Source organism: Tamandua tetradactyla, chromosome 11 (genome assembly GCF_023851605.1).
Source record: "Tamandua tetradactyla isolate mTamTet1 chromosome 11, mTamTet1.pri, whole genome shotgun sequence".
NCBI lineage: Eukaryota > Metazoa > Chordata > Mammalia > Pilosa > Myrmecophagidae > Tamandua > Tamandua tetradactyla.
Genome location: NC_135337.1, coordinates 39,088,169 through 39,108,021, shown reverse-complemented (window position 1 = coordinate 39,108,021; position 19,853 = coordinate 39,088,169). Strand labels below are relative to the sequence as shown.

The 19,853-nt window shown below is 38.6% G+C and overlaps 1 protein-coding gene across 1 annotated transcript in view; it reads right to left on the bottom strand.

Moving 5' to 3' along the window:
- The window catches only part of COL24A1 (collagen type XXIV alpha 1 chain), a 427,584-nt gene that overhangs the window by 144,579 nt on the left and 263,152 nt on the right, over positions 1–19,853 (bottom strand). The window contains exon 33 of the mRNA XM_077119355.1: positions 10,782–10,835. Coding sequence (XP_076975470.1) covers positions 10,782–10,835 — 54 coding nt within the window. The remainder of the gene's footprint in view (positions 1–10,781; positions 10,836–19,853) is intronic.

Genomic DNA, 19,853 nt, shown 5'->3' with positions numbered 1-19,853 from the left:
ATTGTCACAGGATGTAATTATTCTATTCTTGTTATCTTTTATATCTAGTAGTGCTAGACATCCTATTCCATGACACTTTAAAAATAGCTAAGCTATATTTGCCTATTCTTTCTTATGAATTATCCTTAGATTAATTTAATCAAGATCCACCCACTCAAACATACAACCAATAACAGTTAATGGGACTTTTTAATAAATTGGATTAAACTAACATATTCATTTAAGAAACAGTCTTTCTCCTATTCAGATAATATTCTGTCATTCTATTTATTCAAGTCAATTTCTTGGTCTCTTAGTAAATTTGTGTAGTTTTCTTCATATGTGTCCCATCCAATTCTCATTAAGGTAATTCCTAAGTATTTCTTGTTTGTTTCTACTTTGATTCAGATCTTTTCCCAATTATATTTTTTGCTTATTACTTGGACATAGAAAAACTACTAGTTTTTTAAAATGCTGACTTTATGGCAGACATTATGTCTGGGAATTATTCTCCTTCACTAGTTAAAAAAGTAGAATCAATTTTTGGGGTTTTATAGGCTTACACATATTTTCTAAATAACGTTTTCTTATCTCTGCTTCTCAAATAGTTAAATCTCTTATTTCTATGTGATATATCACTACCCTAGTTAAAATTCATACACTGTTAAAAATTAAAGTGACAGCCTCCATTCTTATCTTATGGTTCTCAAGTCTCTAGTGTTTCCTGTTATGTTGGATGCCGATATAAGAAATGTTTTATCATATGACAGAAACATTTTTATTTTACAAAAACAAAATATTTATCAAAACTTGTTGAATTTTATTGAATACTTGTTTTTAGCATTTTTCCTGTATTTGTGATATCTTATATTAATGTGTTTTCTTAATAGTAGATAATTCTTCCTTTCCTGCAGTTCTTCCTTCTACTTCATTGAAGGGGATAATTCTTTACAAATACAGTTGAAATTTTTAAATTGGTATTTTGTTACTTTATCTACAGTCTCAAATTTTCCCTTTTAATCATAATCAGATACATGTTTCAGTGCAGATGATCCTGTTTACAATGTTATGCTTCCATCACCACCATCCATTACCAAAACATTTCCATCATCCCAAAAGGAATCCTGTACGTTAAGCCTTAATTTCTCATTCCCTATTGCTATGCTCCCCTGTTAACCAATATTTTAGATTCTGACACTATGCATTTGCTTACTCTGATTGATTCAAAAAAAGTGAGAACATCCAATATTTTCATGTCTGGCTTATTTCACTCAACATGATATCTTCAAGCTTCATCCATGTTGACACATGCATTATGGCTTCATTAGTTTTCAAGGCTGAATAATAATCCATAGTATGTTACAACACATTTTATTTATCCATTCATTATTTATCAGGCATTAAGGTTGCGTCCATAATTTGGCAACTGTGAATAATGCCACTAGGAACATGGATGTGCAAATGTCTGTTTGTTCTGTCTGCTTGTTCTGCCTGTTTGCTTTTTGTGAAGTGCATGGACGAGGACTAATTCATTATATTTTTGATCCTTCCTTCTGCCCTTTCTCTCTTTCTTCATCCTCTGGAATTCCAATTCTATGGATATTGGTTTGCTTGTTGGTATCCCATTGCTATCTTAGGCTATTTTCACTTTCAATATTCCTTTTATTTTTCTGCTCTTCAGTGACTCATTTCAAGGGTCTTGTCTTCAAGTTCACTGATTTTTTTTCTTCTTTCAGCTCTAATATACTTTTGAAACCCTCCTAGGCATTTTTCATTTCAGTTACCATGCTCTTCAGCTTTAGCAGTTCTGTTTGGTTCCTTTTTAAAATTTCTCTTTACTTAAATTTTCATGTTGTTTAAGCATTGTTTTTCTGAATCTTTTAGTTATTTTTATGTATTTTTGTTCATTTCCTTGAGCATTTTTTTAACAACTTTTCTTCTTATTCACCAGTATATCCTTAAGCATATTTAAGATAATTTTTTAGAAGGCTTTTGTGGTAGTTAGGTTCTGGTGCCAATTTGGCCAGGTGAAGGTGTCTAGTTCTGTTGCTGTGGACATAAGCCAATGGTACGTGAACCTCATCTGTTGCTCATTACATCTGCAGTTGGCTAGGGGGCATGCCGGCTGCAATGAATGATGTTTGATTTAATTTGGCTGGTGCTTAAATGAGAGAGCACAATGTAGCACAACCCAAGCACTTGGCATACCTCATCTCAGCACTCACAGCTCAGCCCAGGCCTTTGTAGATGCAGAAAGGAACCACCCAGAGGCCTGGAGAGAAGGGCAGCAGAGATTACCCTGAGCCTTCCCAAGTAAGAAAGAACCTCAGGTGAAAGTTAGCTGCCTTTCCTCTGAAGAACTAACAAAATAAATCCCCTTTTATTAAAAGCCAGTCCTCTCTGGTGTGTTGCATTCTGGCAGCTAGCAATCTAGAACAGATTTGGTACCAGAGAGTGGGTTGCTGCTGTGGTTTGCAAATACCAGATATGTTGGAACGGTATTTTGGATGGCTAAGGGAAAGATTTTGGAGAAACTGTGAAGAGAATGATGGAGAAGTCCTGGAGTGCTTGAAGAGACCGTTGGTATAAACGGAACCACTGCCAACCTGTACAAAGGTGGACACAAAAGGGAGAGATTGGAGTTTGCAGAGTAAGAACCATGGAAGCTCGGGTCTGAAGCCAAGAAACCTCAGCCAGGAGACTGGACCTACCCATATACATAAAGAGGGTGAGTTTACGCTGAAGGGTGAGTATGAGTCTCCCACTTTATTGCAGTGGAAGAGTCATGCAGCCTCAGGCCTTGGAGAAGATAGAGCATGCTCCTTAGGGGCCTGGGGAGAGCCTGGCTGCCACCACATGGAGGGGTTGAGTGTGTGCCCGGAGCGTGTGGCAGGGAGCCCAGGGGTGGCCCTGATGCCTGGAAACAGTGGAGCTGAGAAAATGGTGGTCTCCTCAATGTTCCCCGATGTTGATTTGGAAAGTGGTGGGCCACTGCATAGACCCTTGGAAAGGGTGGGACTGCCACTTTCTAAAGCTAAAGGATAAATGACTTTCAGACTTTGAAATCCAATGGTGTTTGCACTGCAGGTTTTCCTTCCAATTTCTCCCTATGGATCTTGTGACTGTCCCTCCTTTGCACATTGGCACCAGACAACTTGTTTTGAGATTCACAGGTCCACAGCCAGAAGAGAATTTTTTTGCACCTTAATATTGTTTAAGGTGATGCGTGTAGTTGCCAAGTTGACAAGGGGTGGACATGTGGTAGTTAGATTCAGTTGTCAACTTGGCCAGGTGAAGGCACCTAGTTTTGTTGCTGCAGACATGAGCCAATGGTACGTGAACCTCATCTGTTGCTAATTACATCTGCAGTCGGCTAGGAGGTGTGCCTGCTGCAATGAATGACGTTTGACTTAATTGACTGGTGCTTAAATGAGAGAGCACAATGTAGCACAACCCAAGCAGCTCGGCATACCTCATCTCGGCATACCTCATCTCAGCATACCTCATCTCAGCACTCGCAGCTCAGCCCAGGCCTTTGGAGATGCAGAAAGAAATCACCCCAGAGAAAGTTATTGGAACCCAGAGGCCTGGAGAGAAGACCAGCAGAGAGCACCCTGTTCCTTCCCATGTAAGAATGAATCTCAGTCGAAAGTTAGCTGCCTTCCCTCTGAAGAACTAATGAAATAAATTCCCTTTTGTTCAAAGCCAATCCGTCTCTGTATGTTGCATTCTGGCAGCTAGCAAACTAGAATAGCTTTCTCCTAAAAATAGCGTTCTTGTTGTCTTCATTGTTTTTATGTTTTTAATCATCTTCCTTTGGATGGGCCGTGTCCTGTTTCTTTGTCTTTTACTCTTTTGTTGCACACTGTACACTGTGGGATCAGTTTTGCATTGATTGTATTTTACTTTTTGCAAATGTGATTAAAATCTAGATTAAAAGTCAGAAAACTTTTTCCTAAAGTACCAGTGTTCTAGTTTGCTAGCTGCCGGAATGCAATATACCAGAAATTGAATGGCTTTTAAAAAAGGGAATGTAATAAGTTGCTAGTTTACAGTTCTAAAGCCAAGAAAATGTCCCAATTACAACAAGTCTATAGAAATGTCCAATCAGATGCATCCAGGGAAAGATACCTTGATCAAGAAGGCTGATGAAGTTCACAGTTTCTTTCTCAAGTGAGAAGGTACATGGTGAACACAGTCACAGTTTCTCTCTTGGCTGGAAGGGCACATGGCAAGCAAGGCATCATCTGCCAGCTTTCTTTCCTGGCTTCCTGTTTCATGAAGCTCCCCATGAGCCATTTTCATTCTTCATCTCCAGAAGTTGCTGGCTTGTGGGCTCTCTGCTTCTCATGGCTACGTCATTCTTATCTGCTCTCTCTGAATCTCTTTCATTCTCTAAAATGTTTCGTCTTGTATAGGACTCCAGAAACTTATCAAGACCCACTGTTGTAGTTTTCTAGCTGCTGGAATGCAATATACCAGAGACGGAATGGCTTTTAACAAGGGGAATTTAATGAGTTGCTAGTTTATAGTTCTAAGGCTGAGAAAATGTCCCAATTAAAACAAGTCTATAGAAATGTCCAATCAAAGGCATCCAGTGAAAAATACCTGGTTCAAGAAGGCCGATGAAGTTCAGAGTTTCTCTCTCAAGTAAGAAGGTGCATGGCGAACACAGTCAGGGCTTCTCTCTTGGCTGGAAGGGCACATGGTGAATACAGTGTCATCTGTTAGCTTTCTCTCCTGGCTTCTGGTTTCATGAAGCTCCCCGGGAGGCATTTTCCTTCTTCATCTCCAAAGGTTGCTGGCTGGTGGACTCTGCTTCTCGTGGCTATGTCATTCTGCTCTGCTGAATCTCTTATTCTCCAAAACGTTTCCTCTTTTATAGGACTCCAATAAACCAATCAAGACCCACCCAAATGGGTAGAGACATGTCATCACCTAATCCCGTTTAACAACCACTCTTGACTAAATCACATCATCCAGGGAGATGATCTGATTACAGTTTCAAACATACAGTATTGAACAGGGATTATTCTACCTTTATGAAATGGGATTTATATTAAAACATGGCTTTTCTTAGGGGGCATACTTCCTTTCAAACCAGCACACCCACCCAAATGGGTGGAAACATGTGGTCACCTAATCCATCTTAACCACTCTTGACTGGGTTACATCTCCAGGGAGATGATGAAATTACAGATTCAAACATACAGTATTGAATAGGGATTATTCTGCCATTACGAGATGGGATTTAGATTAAAACCCGTCTTTTCTAGGGGACATACATCATTTCAAAACAGCACAACCAGCTAGAAGTAGTTAGGCTTGTGTGTCACAGGGGCACTTCATTGTTTTAGCAGGAATGCAGCTATAGACAATATACTGAGTAAGTGAATGGTTGTAGCTGTGTTTCAGTAAAACTTTATTTACAAAAGTAGTAGTTGGCCTGAGGATTTAGTTTGTCTACTTCTGCTCTGGATATGTACTTAATTGTACATATTTTTCAACAACACTAAGGTAGTCATGAATATTTTATGTTAGATTGTAATTATGACTGAAATTCCTAACTTCTTAAATCTGATTTCCCTCTTCCCTCTCTGTCTCCACTGCAATTTTATCCTCTTCAGCTAAAATCCTGTCAATGCTGGAATTCTTGAAAATGCAGTCTTAGATCCTCTTCTTTTTTTTACTCCTATACTCTTCCTATGCCAATGAAATGATTCCAATATTTTAAACTTAAATGTATTTCTTCCCTCTGAGTTCCACATCAACTGCTCATTTGACATTTCCACCATAATTTCTCAAATTCAACATAATTAATCTGAATTTATAATCTTCCATTATCAGACTAGTTTTCTGTTGGTGCTTCCAGTTTTAATAAATGCTGCCATTGTCTCTTTAATTCTACAAGTCAGAAACTTAGGAAGCACATTAGGATGTCTATATCTTGTTGATCTCCTTTTGAACCTCTTTTGGTTTGAAAAGGTAAAGCTGCTGGAATGCAGTATACCAGAAATGGATTGGCTTTTACAAAGCAGATTTATTATGTTACAAATTTACATTTCTAGGGTCATAAAAATGTCTAAGCTAAGGCATCAACAAGATTTTGGATACCTTCACTAAAGAATAGGATACCCTCACTGTAGTAAGGCTGTTTGTATCCAGGGTTCTTCTGTCCTATGGGAAGGTACATGGTGATATCTGCTGGCCCTTCTCTCCTGGGTTGGTTTCAAAATGGCCCTCTCAGATCCTATGGGTCCTTCTGGTTTCTTCTAGGGTGTTTTCTTCTCTGAGCTCTCTCCCTTACAGGACTCCAGCAAGTGGATTAAGACCCACCTTGAATGGATGGGGTCACATCTCCATAGAAACAATCTAGTCTAAATGTCCTACCCCACAATAGGTCTGCCCCCCACAATACTGGATTAAAAGAACATAAACTTTTCTTGGGTACATAACAGATTCAAACCAGCATGTTTCACTCTCTGGACCCCCAAAAGACATGTTCTTTCCCTATATAAAATACAGCCGTTCCATCACAATGTCACAAAAGCCTCAAACCATGTCAGTGGCAATACAAACACAATGCCACGTCAAAAGCAGTACCAAGTCACATCAAAATCAGCTCTGGGCATGGCCTGCCCCAGGGTAAAGTTCTCCTCTGGCTTTAGTCCTGTGAAACTCAGAATGAGTTATCTGCTTCCAATGTACGAAGGAGGGACAATCACAGGACAAATGTCCCTATTTCCACAGGGAGAAATTGGAAGGAAAATGGGACAAAGGTTGCAAAAAATTCCCAAAACCTGAAAGGCCAACTCCATTAGAGTTCAAAGTTTGAGAGTCATTTATAAAATGATATTTTATCCTTGGGGCTTGAGAGAGCAACAGTCCCACCCTCTTCAAGGGCTTATACAGCAGTTGCCTCTCTCCAAATACTGGAGTGAGTGTTTGAATGTATCTAGGCTTTGGGGAGACTACCTTGTTTCTTGTCCCCACTCTCTTCAAGCGGAGATGACATGCTTCTTTTCCTCACCCTCTTCAAGCATTGAGGCAGTACCTGGACTCTCTGCCATCTCCAGGGCCCACCCATAACCCCTTCAAAACAACAAGGTGGTAGACAGGCTTTCCCCAATCCCTGGGGAATGTGCTCCACTCTCTCAGAGGCCTGGGGTAGCAAAACTCTTCCTGAACAATGGGGTGGAAGTCCTGACCATTATAAACTGTGAGGAAAATTCACCCTTTCCATGTGCATGGGTGGATCTGCTCTCCTGTTATGAGGTGTATTAACTACAGATCCTGGTTCCATGGTTCTGCCTTTGAAGTCATTTTTCCTTCAATCAGTCCCTTTTCTGCCCCTTTTAGTCCAGACTGGCAGTGGTTCCATTTAAACAGATCCTGCAACACTCTTGTCTGTTTTCCATGCAGTATATAGGGATCTCAATCACCAGACAATAGGACTTCCCACAAATCCTTCCTGGATAACTCCATTTCCAATCCTAGCTTGTACTAAGATGGCTGATGGGTTCCATATTTGGTTAAGTTCTCATGCGGGGCACTATCCTCTGCGGACTCCTTTTCCAAAAGCTCAGAATTTTCCAAACTATCAATTTCTAATTTTTTTGTACCTAAGAGTTCAATTTTCAGCTTATCCCTTTCCTGTCACATTTTACTATAAGCTGCAAGGAGAAGCCAGGCTGCATTTTCCACATTTAGTTTGTAAATCTCTTCAGCTAAGCAACCCAGCTCATTGCTTTCAAATTCTATATTCCATTCAACACCAAGATGCAATTTTGTCAAATTCTCTGCCACTTTAAAACAAGGATTGTCTTTCTTCCAGTTTGTGATGACATATTCATCATTTCTGTCTAAAGTCTCATCAAAAGTATCTTTAGAGTCCATATATCTACCAACAGTTTCTTGAAAGCAACCTAGACCCTTTTGACCAACTCACAATTTTTCCAGAATCTTTCCCTTCTCCATTTAAGAAGCTATTCTCTAGTATGTTTGGCATTTGCAAACTCAGCAGCACCCATTTTTTGTACCAAAATTTGTTTATGTTTACTAAAGCTGCAAGAATGCAATAGATCAGAAATGGATTGGCTTTTACAAAGCAGATTTATTAGGTTACAAATTTACAGTTCTAAGGCCATAAAAATGTCCGAAATAAGGCATGAACAATGGATACCTTCACTGAAGAAAGGCCAATGGCATCCAAGGTTCCTCTGTCACCTGGGAAGGCACATGGTAGTCTTCTGATCCTTCTCTCCCGGGTTGGTTTCAGAATGGCTCTCTTAGCTCCTATGAGTCCTTCTGCCTTCTCCTGGGGTGTTTTCTTCTGAGCTCTCTCCCTTAAAGTTCTCCAGCAAGTAGACTAAGACCCACTTTGAATATGTAGGGTCCTATCTCCATGGAAACAATCTAATCAAAGGTCTCATCCAACAATAGGTCTTTCCTCACAAGACAGGACTAAAAATCATAGGCTTTTCTGGGGTTCAGAACAGATTCAAACTAGCACAGAACCTTTCCCATAGGTTCACTTCTTTTCTTGGCCATAGAAAAAAGGTTCTCTGCTATCTGGATTATTGAAACAACCATTCTTGTTTATTCTTGGCCCCTTCCAATTTAATCTCCACCTTGTAGTCTGAGTTTTCATAACAACACAATAATTTAACATAAACTAGCCCCACCCCATTCACAATGACATCCTTTGTTCTTAGGATAAAAACATAAATCCTTTGTAAAATGGCTCATAAAGCTGCGTGTATTTTGTCCTCTGCCACTCTTTCAATCCCTGTTTGTACTTACTTCCCATCTGACTCTGCCACAGCACCACTGGTCTTTTAGTTCTTCAAATAAATATGTGGTGTTTTCTCACAGCACTTAACTTCTCTTGACCTCCCTATCTTTGCCTGGGTAGCTACTATACATATTTCAGATCACAGCCTAATGCCTCCCCACCTGGAAGCTTTCCCTAACCCTAGATTAGGACAGTTTTTTTTGGTTATAAACCATGCTATCCTTCAGAGCACTTAGCTCAGTTTGTAATTATCCATTTAACTCTGTGATTATTTAATTAATGCCTGCTTTTATCATGAGATTGAAAACTCTATGCTTTCCAGTATATCTCAAATATAGGTTTTAAAAAGTATTTGTTGAGTGAATCATCAACTATTCAAATTGCATTGCAATGACCAAACTAGTTTTGAATCTTGTCTGGGAAAAAGAGACAACTCTCAGAGATGTCTTTCTAGAAAGGCTATCAGCTTCTATTATTTTATTATTCTCAAAATATTACTATATACTATTCAATATCTCTTCTATTTTCTTCATTTTACCAATGTGCTTCTGTTCTTTTCATTTCTATTATTAGTCCAGGCAGCCCAAATATATGAAACAAAGCCTTTATAAATTGATTTATATTTTCTTTACCAATCTCTTTGACCCTGTCAACTGGATGCCAATTTCAGGGGCTCTGATGCCATTTAGTCATTTAGGACTACAATAACAAATATTTTCTTGTATAAAGTCTAAGATAACTACCTTTGCTATTGCCATTCTCAACTGACGCACAACTTTATTTAAAAGTGTTCATTTTAAATAATTCATTCCCATTCTGTTTCATTACATTTAATGTTACTGGCTGAATGATTACGCCTTTGGGTATTCCACTTTTTGCCAACTCAGTTTAAAAAGTATATACCAAGAGCAGACATAATATGCCAGACATTATATCAGGTAAAGGGATTGCAAAGGTGATGGAAATGGTCTCTGACATCAAGGAGTTAGCAGATTTTTTTTAAGTAAATGATAATAAATAAAGTTATATTATTTTAGGTCACATAAATATCAGAAATGGGATGACAGGTTAAGAGATGAAAAATAAGGAGAAAGCTGAGAAGGATTCAGTTACATAAAATCAATACCATATTTAAGACTGTTTATTTGGAAAGAATTTATACATATAGGCAAATCTATATTTATTGTTTGGAAGTTTATATTGCTGGTTAAATACGTAAAGGATGAATGAACACAGTTTGTTAAGAATAGTCCTTTGACTGCCAGAATTTCCCACTTACTATTAGCTAAATGAATTATGCAGAGGCCACCTGTAATCCTTTAGGTCAAATGACGGATAAGATTAAGCCAGTAGTTTGAAAGACTATATTGTATTGTAAATCCTAGAAGCATGTTACAGCACATTACGTCTCACACCACTAACTAGAAGAATGACTTCATTGGCAAGAAAGGATAAATCGTAAGAAGGTAAGTGTGACAAGGTCTTTCCCTTTTACAATTTATTTTCTATGGAAACTATATAACCGAATCACATTCATAAAATTGTAATATAAGTTTTTGTATTGTTGTGGTAAAAGCATTTCTGCCACATTTGTACATTTTGGCCTATCATCTGTAGAGTTTGGCTTTACCATAAGGTATTTTATTACAGAGTAGTCTCATAAACATGATTGTGTGTGTGTGTGTGGCAATGTAATAATTATAAGAACAGCAAGACATTCAGACACAGAATTTCTGAGAGTCAATAAAACACAGTTTTCTTTGTTGAAACTAGAAATATACTTAGTTTTAACAGTCCCAGAAAATCAGTACTAAATTTTGCTATATGAAACCAGGAAGGCACTAAAAACTACATACACAGAAAAATATTTTTCCAATATAATTAGTCTAAGGGGCCTATGATAAATGCTGCTTTCAAAAATATACCAGCTCTAGCAGGGCAAGACAACAACAATGGAAAGGCAAATGTATATTATGAGAAAATCACAATGAGAAAAGGACAAACTTACCAGTTCTCCTGCAAGTCCCCTGTCTCCTGGGCTTCCAGTGGGTCCCTGTAAACCCTGAACAAATAAGGGCAAAACTGGAGAAAAAGCGGTGCTTTACAATATTTTAGGCAGTTTCCTTACCTCTACTTTCCTTCCTGATCCTCCCACCTAACTTTTCAAAAATTTCAAAAAATTTTTGAAAAAAATAATGAATAAAAATTTCCAAATTTAGTATAGACACAAATTTATAGACAACAAAAGCTCAGCAAACATCAAAGAAAATTCACTTAGGCACATCACAGTCAAACTGCTGAAAGTCAAAGATAAACAGAGGATCTTCAAAGTAGCCACAGAAAAATGAAATGGGGGGAATGATGATATGAATAACTGAATACTTTTCATGGAGACCAAAAGATAGTGGCATGTAATCGGGTATACTAAATGAAAAAAAAAAAAAAGGCAAAAACCTGTCAACCCAGAACTCTGTCTCTGATGAAAATGTCCTACAAGAAAAAAGGTGAGGACTTCAGAGAAGATGGCAGAAAAGGATACAGTTCCCCTAAGCTCCAAGGAACAACAAAAGAAGTGACAGAAAAATGACCAGGACAGCGGTTCAAGGATGCAAGTGACCTGGGAGGGTCTTCTATACTATACAAGGAGGTCCTAGATGAAGAAGCTGAGAAATGGAGATGCAGAGAATAAGATGAGTGGGCACTGTCACTCCACTTGCTTTCTCTGCTCATAGAGACCATCCAGCTAGTGCAGAAAGCTTACAACCCTCCTTTACATATGGAGGCCCAGAGCCCTCAGGAGAGCATGGACAGGGAGGTGGGGATGAGGAAGAAAACCACACTGTGCCTCTAGACCTGTACTATCGCATCGCAGAGACCACATAGGGTACCCACACAGCATTGTCCACCCGCACACTTCACGCTGTGCCCCGATCTACATGCCCAGTACACTTGCATCCCTATGGCCCTCCACGCCACATGTCCTACCCTCTGTGTGCCCACATACCTGTGCCATGCCCTGCCCTGCACCCCCATACTGCGCCCCGCCCCTGAGCCCAACCCACAGACCCCATGACATTGTGCTGCGTCCCACCCCCTGCCCCACCCAAGTGTATACCGCACTAAACCCTGTGCCCCGGCCCATGCTGTTAGGCTCTGCTGCCTTACCTCACTCTCACGTCTCAGCAACTCACCCTGACCCATACCCCATGCCAAGCTCTACGCCTGCCCATACCCCATACTCCTGCCCTGCACTCTGTGCCCCATGCCACACCCACAACACTGTGCCCCTGCTTACCACACCATGCTCCCCCATACTGCACTCTGTCCCATGCCCTAGACCCCAGGCCACACCTAGCTGGCTAGCATTTCCAGATGTGCTTTGGACAGGGGCAGCTGAAATACCCTGTTCCACAACCCAAGGTCATTCCAAGTGGGAATCTGGGGGCCACCAGTCCCATCAGGGCCCCAAACAGAATCTCCACAGAGGTGCACACTGCCCACCACCCCCAAGCCCCGAGGTTGGCAGCTTTCAGCACGCCCCAAGTCTATATCCAGCTTACCCTGCTGCTACAGTTAGGGAAAGGTGGACCTGAGGGGAATAGGAGGTCAAAGAGCGCCATCTGCTGGGAAGAAATGGAAAGTGCAGAATGGCAAACTGCATATCTATTCTGCTTCAAACAGATCTATCTTAAAGTAGAGTTGCATCTCCTGCATGAGGACCTGGGCCTTGGTTTGGTGGTTATTGCTGACGAACCAGGTACAAAAGGAGACCTTCAATGCCAATCCAAGCAAATACAAAACCTTAGACAATTAAGGGATATCAACTCCCAAAATAATCCTATCAAGATAATCAAATACCTTGAAGCCAACAGAAAGTCACAAAGCATATGAAGACACAGGCAGATATAACCAGACAAATGAAATTAAAACAACGGAGGGGACACAGGCCCTGGAACAACTAATCAAAGATGCTCATACAACTTTTCTGAATAAATTCAATGAGTTGACCAAAACAAAGAAGATCAAGAAGACCCTGGAAGAGCATAAAGAAGAATTTGAAAGGATAAATAGAAAAATAGCAGATATCACAGAAATGAAAGCTATTGTAGACACAACAGCAGCTTTGAAGCAGCAGAAGAATAAGCAAATGAGAAGACAGGACAATTGAATTTGAATGCACAAAAGAAAAAAATGGCAAGAAAGATGGAAAAATTTGAATTGGATCTCAGAGAAATGATGGACAACACAAAGCACACAAATACAAGAATCATCAGTGTTCCAAAAGCACAAGAGAAGAGTAAAGGGCTAGAAAGCTTAATTGAGGAGATAATGGGGGAAAAGTTCCCAACTCTTAAAAAAGTCATAAATATGCAAATCATGAACACCAAACAGAATAAATCCAAACAGGCCTACTCCAAGATACATACTAATCAGCTGTCAAATGTTGAAGAGAAGCAGAAAGTCCTGAAAGTGACAAGAGAAAAGCCATATACAAAGGAAACCATGCTCAAAGGGTACCGCAGAGTAAGAAGGCAGTAGTATGATATATTTAAGATCTGGAAAGAGAAAGACTTTCAGCCAAGAATTCTTTAACCAGCCAAATTGTACTTCAAAAGTGAGACAGAACCATTGCCCCTATCCCTCCCCCCTGCTCACGTGGGACGTGACATACAGGGATGAAAGTCTCCCTGGTGGTGTGGGAGATGACTCCCAGGGATGTGACTGGCCCTGGCACTGAAGAAAAGGGGTAAAATAAATGTAACAAATAAGGTATCAGTGCCTGAGAAATTCAAACTGAGTCAAGAGGCTACCCTGGAGGTCACTCTTATGCAAGCTTCAGTTAGACACTGCTAACTACTATAATTTGCCAACCCCAACCAAAACCATTCCAGCCAATCCTAAAGAACACCTAGGGCAATATATAAGATTCTACAAACGTTCCATGCACTAGATTAACTTTCCAGAAACCTACAACCTCCAGATTGGTCCCTGAACTAGATAAGCCCTGAAACTTAGAGGGTCCAGCCTCTTCAGAACATCAGTTAGTTCCATCTTCCTACTCCATATTAGTGACGGACCCTTCCATCATGAAAAAGTCACAATGGCCATACTCATGTGATGTGTGTTGAAATATATTGCTTCTTTGTATATATGTTATTTTTCAGAAAAAAGAAAAAAAATTCAATTGTGATGACTGAAAAACAAAAAGAATAAGTAGAGAAAAATTTCCATGCAATATGATTACTTTCCAGAAACCTACAACTTCCAGATGGGTTCCTAAGCCAGATAAGTCCTGAAATCTAAGCCTCTAGAGAACATCAAATAGTTTCATCCCCTATCCCATATTGTTGATACACCTTTCCAACACGAAAAAGTTAGAATGGGCATAGCCCAAATACCCTTAAAGACTGGGAGAAAGATCAAAGGAGGAAGTGGAGTTATAAAAGAGAAGATAGGATTTAACAAATGAGTATGACTGCTGAATCATTATACTGATATTTCTTTAGTCTCCAGTGTCTTGGAGTAGCCATAAGCAAAAACCTAAAATTGTGGAATTGTAACACAGACCAAGCTCTGAACTCTGTTCTACAACTAACTGTTGCACGTCCTTTGAAATCTATTGCTTTTTGTATATATGTTATTTTTCTCAATATAAAAAAAGAATTTAAAAAGGGAGGGAGAAATTAAAATTTTCACAGAGGGTGGACCATGGTGGCTCAGCAGGCAAGAATGCTTGCTTGCCATGCCAGAGGACCCGGGTTCGATTCCTGGTGCCTGCCCATGTAAAAAAAATTTTTTTTTCACAAACAGACCAATGACTAAGAGAATTTGTCAACAAGAGATCAAACCTATGAGAAATTCTAAAGGGAGTTCTGTCAGCTGAGAAATAACAGGAGAGGGAGGTCTGGAGGAGGGCACAGAATTAAAGAGTACCAGTTAAGAGTAACTTAAACAATAAAAAGAGAAAGCGGGAAAATAATATATAGATCTGACAAATAAAAACCAAAGAATAAGATGGCAGACTCAAGAAATGCCTTTATAGTAGTAACTTTGAATGTTAATGGCTAAACTCATCAATTAAAAGATACAGATCAGTAGAATAAGAAAAATAATCCATCTACTTGCTGCTTACAGAAGACTCAATTTAGACCCAATGATACACATAGACTGAAAGTGAAAGGAAAGAAAAAGATGTTCCATGTAAGCTGAAACCAAAAGAAATCAGGAGTAGCTATACTAATATCAGACAAACTAGACCTTAAATGTAAAGATGTTATAAGAGACAAAGAAGAATACTACATATTAATAAAAGGGACAATTCACCAAGAAGAAATAACAATCATAAATGATTATGCTCCCAATCAAGGAGCTTCAAAGCACATGAAGCAAACATTGGCAAAACTGAATAGAGTAACAGAAATTTCAACAATAGTGGGAGACATCAATACCCCACTCTCCTCTATAGATAGAACAACCAGACAGAGATGAACAAGGAAATAGAAAACTTAAACAATATGACAAATGAATTGGATCTAACAGACATGTATTCATCATTACACCCCAAAACACCAGGATATACATTCTTTTCTAGTGCTCATGAAATGTTTTCTAGAATAGATCATATGCTGGGGCTCAAAAAGGTCTTTATAAATGTAAAAAGACTGAAATGATTCAAAGCACTTTCTCTGATCACAATGGAATGCAGCTGGTAATGAATAACCACCCAAAACCCAGAACTTTCACAAACACATGGAGATTAAATAACACACTCTTAAACAATCAGTGGGTCAAAGAAGAAATTGCTAGAGAAATCAGGAAATATCTGCAGATGAATGAAAATGAGAATACAACATATCAGAACTTATGGGATGCTGCAAAGGCAGTGCTGAGAGGGAAATTTATTGCCTTAAATGCTTATATTAAAAAAAAAACGAAAGAGCAAAAATCAAGGACTTAAAGGCTCATCTGGAGAAACTAGAGAAAGAATAGAAAACTAACCACAAAGCAAACAGAAGAAGAGAAATAAAGATTTAAGCAGAAATAAATTATTGGAGAACAAAAAATAATTTAAAAAATCAATAAACCAAAAGTTAGTTCTTTGAGAAAATCAATAAAATTGATGGACACGCAGCTAAACTGACAAAGAAAAAGAAGAGAGGATGCAAATAAACAAAACCCAGGAATAAGTAGGGGATCATTACCATGAACCCTGAAGAAATTGAAAAAAAAATCATAACAGGTAGCTTGCTAGCTGCCAGAATGCAATATACCAGAAATGGAATGGCTTTTAAAACGGGGAATTTAATAAGTTGCTAGTTTACAGTTCTAAGGCCAAGAAAATGTCCCAATTACAAGTCTACAGGAATGTTCAATCAAAGGCATCCAGGGAAAGATACCTAGGTTCAAGAAGGCTGATGAAGTTCAGGGTTTCTCTCTCAAGTGAGAAGGCACATGGTAAACACAGTCGCAGTTTCTCTCTTGGCTGGAAGGGCACATGGTAAGCAAGGCGACATCTGCTAGCTTTCTCTCCTGGCTTACTATTTCATGAAGCTCCCCGGGAAGCATTTTCCTTCTTCATCTCCAAATGTCACTGGCTTGTGGCCTCTCTGCTTCTTGTGGCTATGTCGTTCTTCTCTGCTCTCTATGAATCTCTTATTCTCCAAAATTTTTCCTCTTTTATAGGACTCCAGTAAACCAATCAAGACCCACCCAAATGGGTGGAGACTCACCTCCCCAATCCAGTTTAACAAGCACTCTTGATTGGGTTACATCTTCAGGGAGATGATCTAATTACATACAGTATTGAATAGGGATTATTCTGCCTTTACAAAATGGGATTTTGATTAAAATATGGCTTTTCAAGGCTACATACATCCTTTCAAACCAGCACAAGAGGATACTTGAACAACTTTATGCCAATAAACTAGACAACTTAGATGAAATGGACAAATTCCTAGAAACACACGAACAACCTACATTGACTCCAGGAGAAATAGAAGATCTCAACAAACCAATCACAAGATGATTCAATCTGTCATTAAAAATCTTCCTCCAAAGATAAGCCTAGAGCCAGATGGCTTCACGGGAATTTCATAAAACATTCCAAAAAGAATACCAATCCTGTTCAAATCCTTGCAGAATGTTGAGGAAAAAGGAATACTACCTAACTCATTTCATGAAGCTAATATCACTCTAATACTCAAACTGGGTAAAGATGCTAAAAAAAAGGGGAAAGGACAGGCCAATCTCCTTAATGAATACAGATGCAAAATTTCTCAACAAAATATTAGCAAATCAAATCTAATGACACATTAAAGGAATTATACATCACAGTCAAGTGGGGTTTATAACAGGAATGCAAGGGTGGTTCAACACAAGAAAATCACTCAATGTTATACAGCACATGAACAAATGGGAAAGGGAAAAAAATAACATGATCATCTCGATTGATGCTGAAAAAACAATTGATAAAATTCAGCAGCCTTCTCTGACGAAAACACTTCAAAATGTAGGAATTAAAGGAAACTTCCTCAATATGATAAACAGCATATATGAAAAACCCATAGCCAGCATCATACTCAACGTGACAGACTAAAAGTCTTCCCCTTAAGATCGGGAATGAGACAAGGATGCTCTCTGTCACCACTATTATTCAACATTGTTCTAGAAGTTTTAGTTAAGCAATCAGGCAGGAAAATGAAATAAAAGGCATCCAAATCAGAAGTAAAACTTTCATCATTTGCAGATGACATGACACTATACTTGGAAAATCCTGAAAAACCTATGATGAAACTTCTTGAGCTAATAAATTCAGCAAAGTGACAGGATACAAGATGAATGTACAAAACTCAGTAATGTTCCTATATGTAAGCAATGACCTAACTGGGAGACAATTAAGGAACATTTCAATTCAGAATAGCAACAAAAAGAATAAAGTATCTAGGTTTAAACGTAACCAGGGATATAAAGAACATATACACAGAAAACTACATAACATTGCCAAAAGAAATCAAAGAAGATTTAAATAGGTGGAAAGTCATTCTGTGTTCACGGATAGGAAGGGTAAATGTAGTTAAATGTCAATTCTACTGAAATTGATCTACAGATTCAACGCAATACCAATCAAAATTCTAAAAACCTACTTTGAAGACTTGGAAGAGCTAGTTATCAAATTTATTTGGAAGAGAAAGAGACCTCAAATAACTAAAAATATCCTTAAAAAAGAAGAATAAAGTGGGAAGATTAACACTTTCTGATTTTAAAGCTTATTACAAAGTCACAGTGGTCAAAACAGCATGGTACTTGCACAGAGACAGAAGTACTGACCAATGGAATCAAATCGAGAGTGCAGAGATAGACCATCAAATCTATGGTGAACTGATCTTTGACAAGGTCCCCAGATCCACTGAACTGGGACAGAGAAGTCTTTTTAATAAATGGTCATGGGAGAACTGGATATCAATAGCCAAAAGAATGAAAGAGGACCCTTACCTTACACTCTATACAAAAATTAACTCAAAGTGGATAAATATCTAAATATATGAGCCAGTACCATAAAATTCATAGAGGAAAATATAGGGGAACATCTCCAAGACCTAGTAAAAGGAGGTAGCTTCCTAATCTTTATACCCAAAGCACAAGTAATGATAGAAAACACAGATACATGAGAACTCCTCAAAATCAAATGCTTCTGTGCCTCAAAAGTATTTTTGTCAGAGACGTGAAGAGGCAGCCAGCTCAATGGGAGAAAATATTTGGAAATCACATATTGGATAAAAGTTTGTTGTCCTGTATGCATAAAGAAATCATGCAACTCAACAACAAATGAACAATCCAATTATAAAATTGGCTAAAGATATGAACAGACATTTTTCTGAAGAGGAAATACAGATGGCTAAAAAGCACATGAAGAAATGCTCATTTTCATTAGCTATACAGGAAATGCAGATCAAGATTACAATGAGATATCACCTCATACCTATAAGAATGGCTGCTATTAAATAAACAGGAAGCTCCAAATGTTGGAGAGGATGTAGAGAAATTGGAACACTTATTGACTGCTGGTGGGAATATATAATGGTACAGCCACTATGGAAAACAGTCTGGTGGTTCCTTAGAAAACGAAATATCAAGTTGCCTTATGACCCAGCAATACCACTACTTGGTATTGCAGAAGAGATTAAAGCAGTGACACAGAAATTTGCACACCAATATTCACAGCAGCATTATTCACAACTGCCAAAAAATGGAAACAATCCAAGTGCCCATCAACAGACGAGAGGATAAAGAAAATGTGGTATATAAATACGAAGTATATTATACAGCAATAAGACAAAATGAGGTCCTGAAGCAGATGACAACATGGATGAACCTTGAGGACATAATGCTAAGTGAAATAAGCAAGACACAAAAAGGGTAGATACTATATGATTTCGCTATTACAACCGTGGTAAAGGTAACCTCAGGGGCTTATAGAATATAGAGAGCCTAGAGGAACACAGAAGCTAGAGATGGGTGAATGGTTAAATAATGAGGTTGAAGTTAAATGTAAGGGAATGGATAGAAGTGAAGGCAGTTTATGTTGGGTCTATAAGTAATATTGCCATACTGAAGGTGAACATGACTGAAAGGGTTTGTATAGAGCCATGTTTCCCACCAATCAACCCTACAAATATAAATAAGTTCTTTCATGAACTACTTCAAAAGTATGAATCTTGTACAAAGAGTCAGTAATGAGGGGTATAAAGGGAAAACTACTATTGCAGGGTATGGTCTATACTTAACAGAAAGACACGAATAGTACCACTGCAATATGAGGTGTAAATAATTGAGGTGAAGGGCAACAGTTAAGGGGAGGTTTCGATTTTCTATTTGGTGAGGGTGTTCTTATTGAGTATTTTTCTCTTTGGAACAATGAAAATTGTCTAAAATTAAGAGTGCTGATGATTGTATAACTAAATGAGGATAATGTGAGACATGAATTTTTGACCATGGACATCATACATGATGCCCAATGGAAGGAGGTGGCAGAAGGACACACTGACTAAGAAATAGAATGGAAAACTATGATGTATAAATA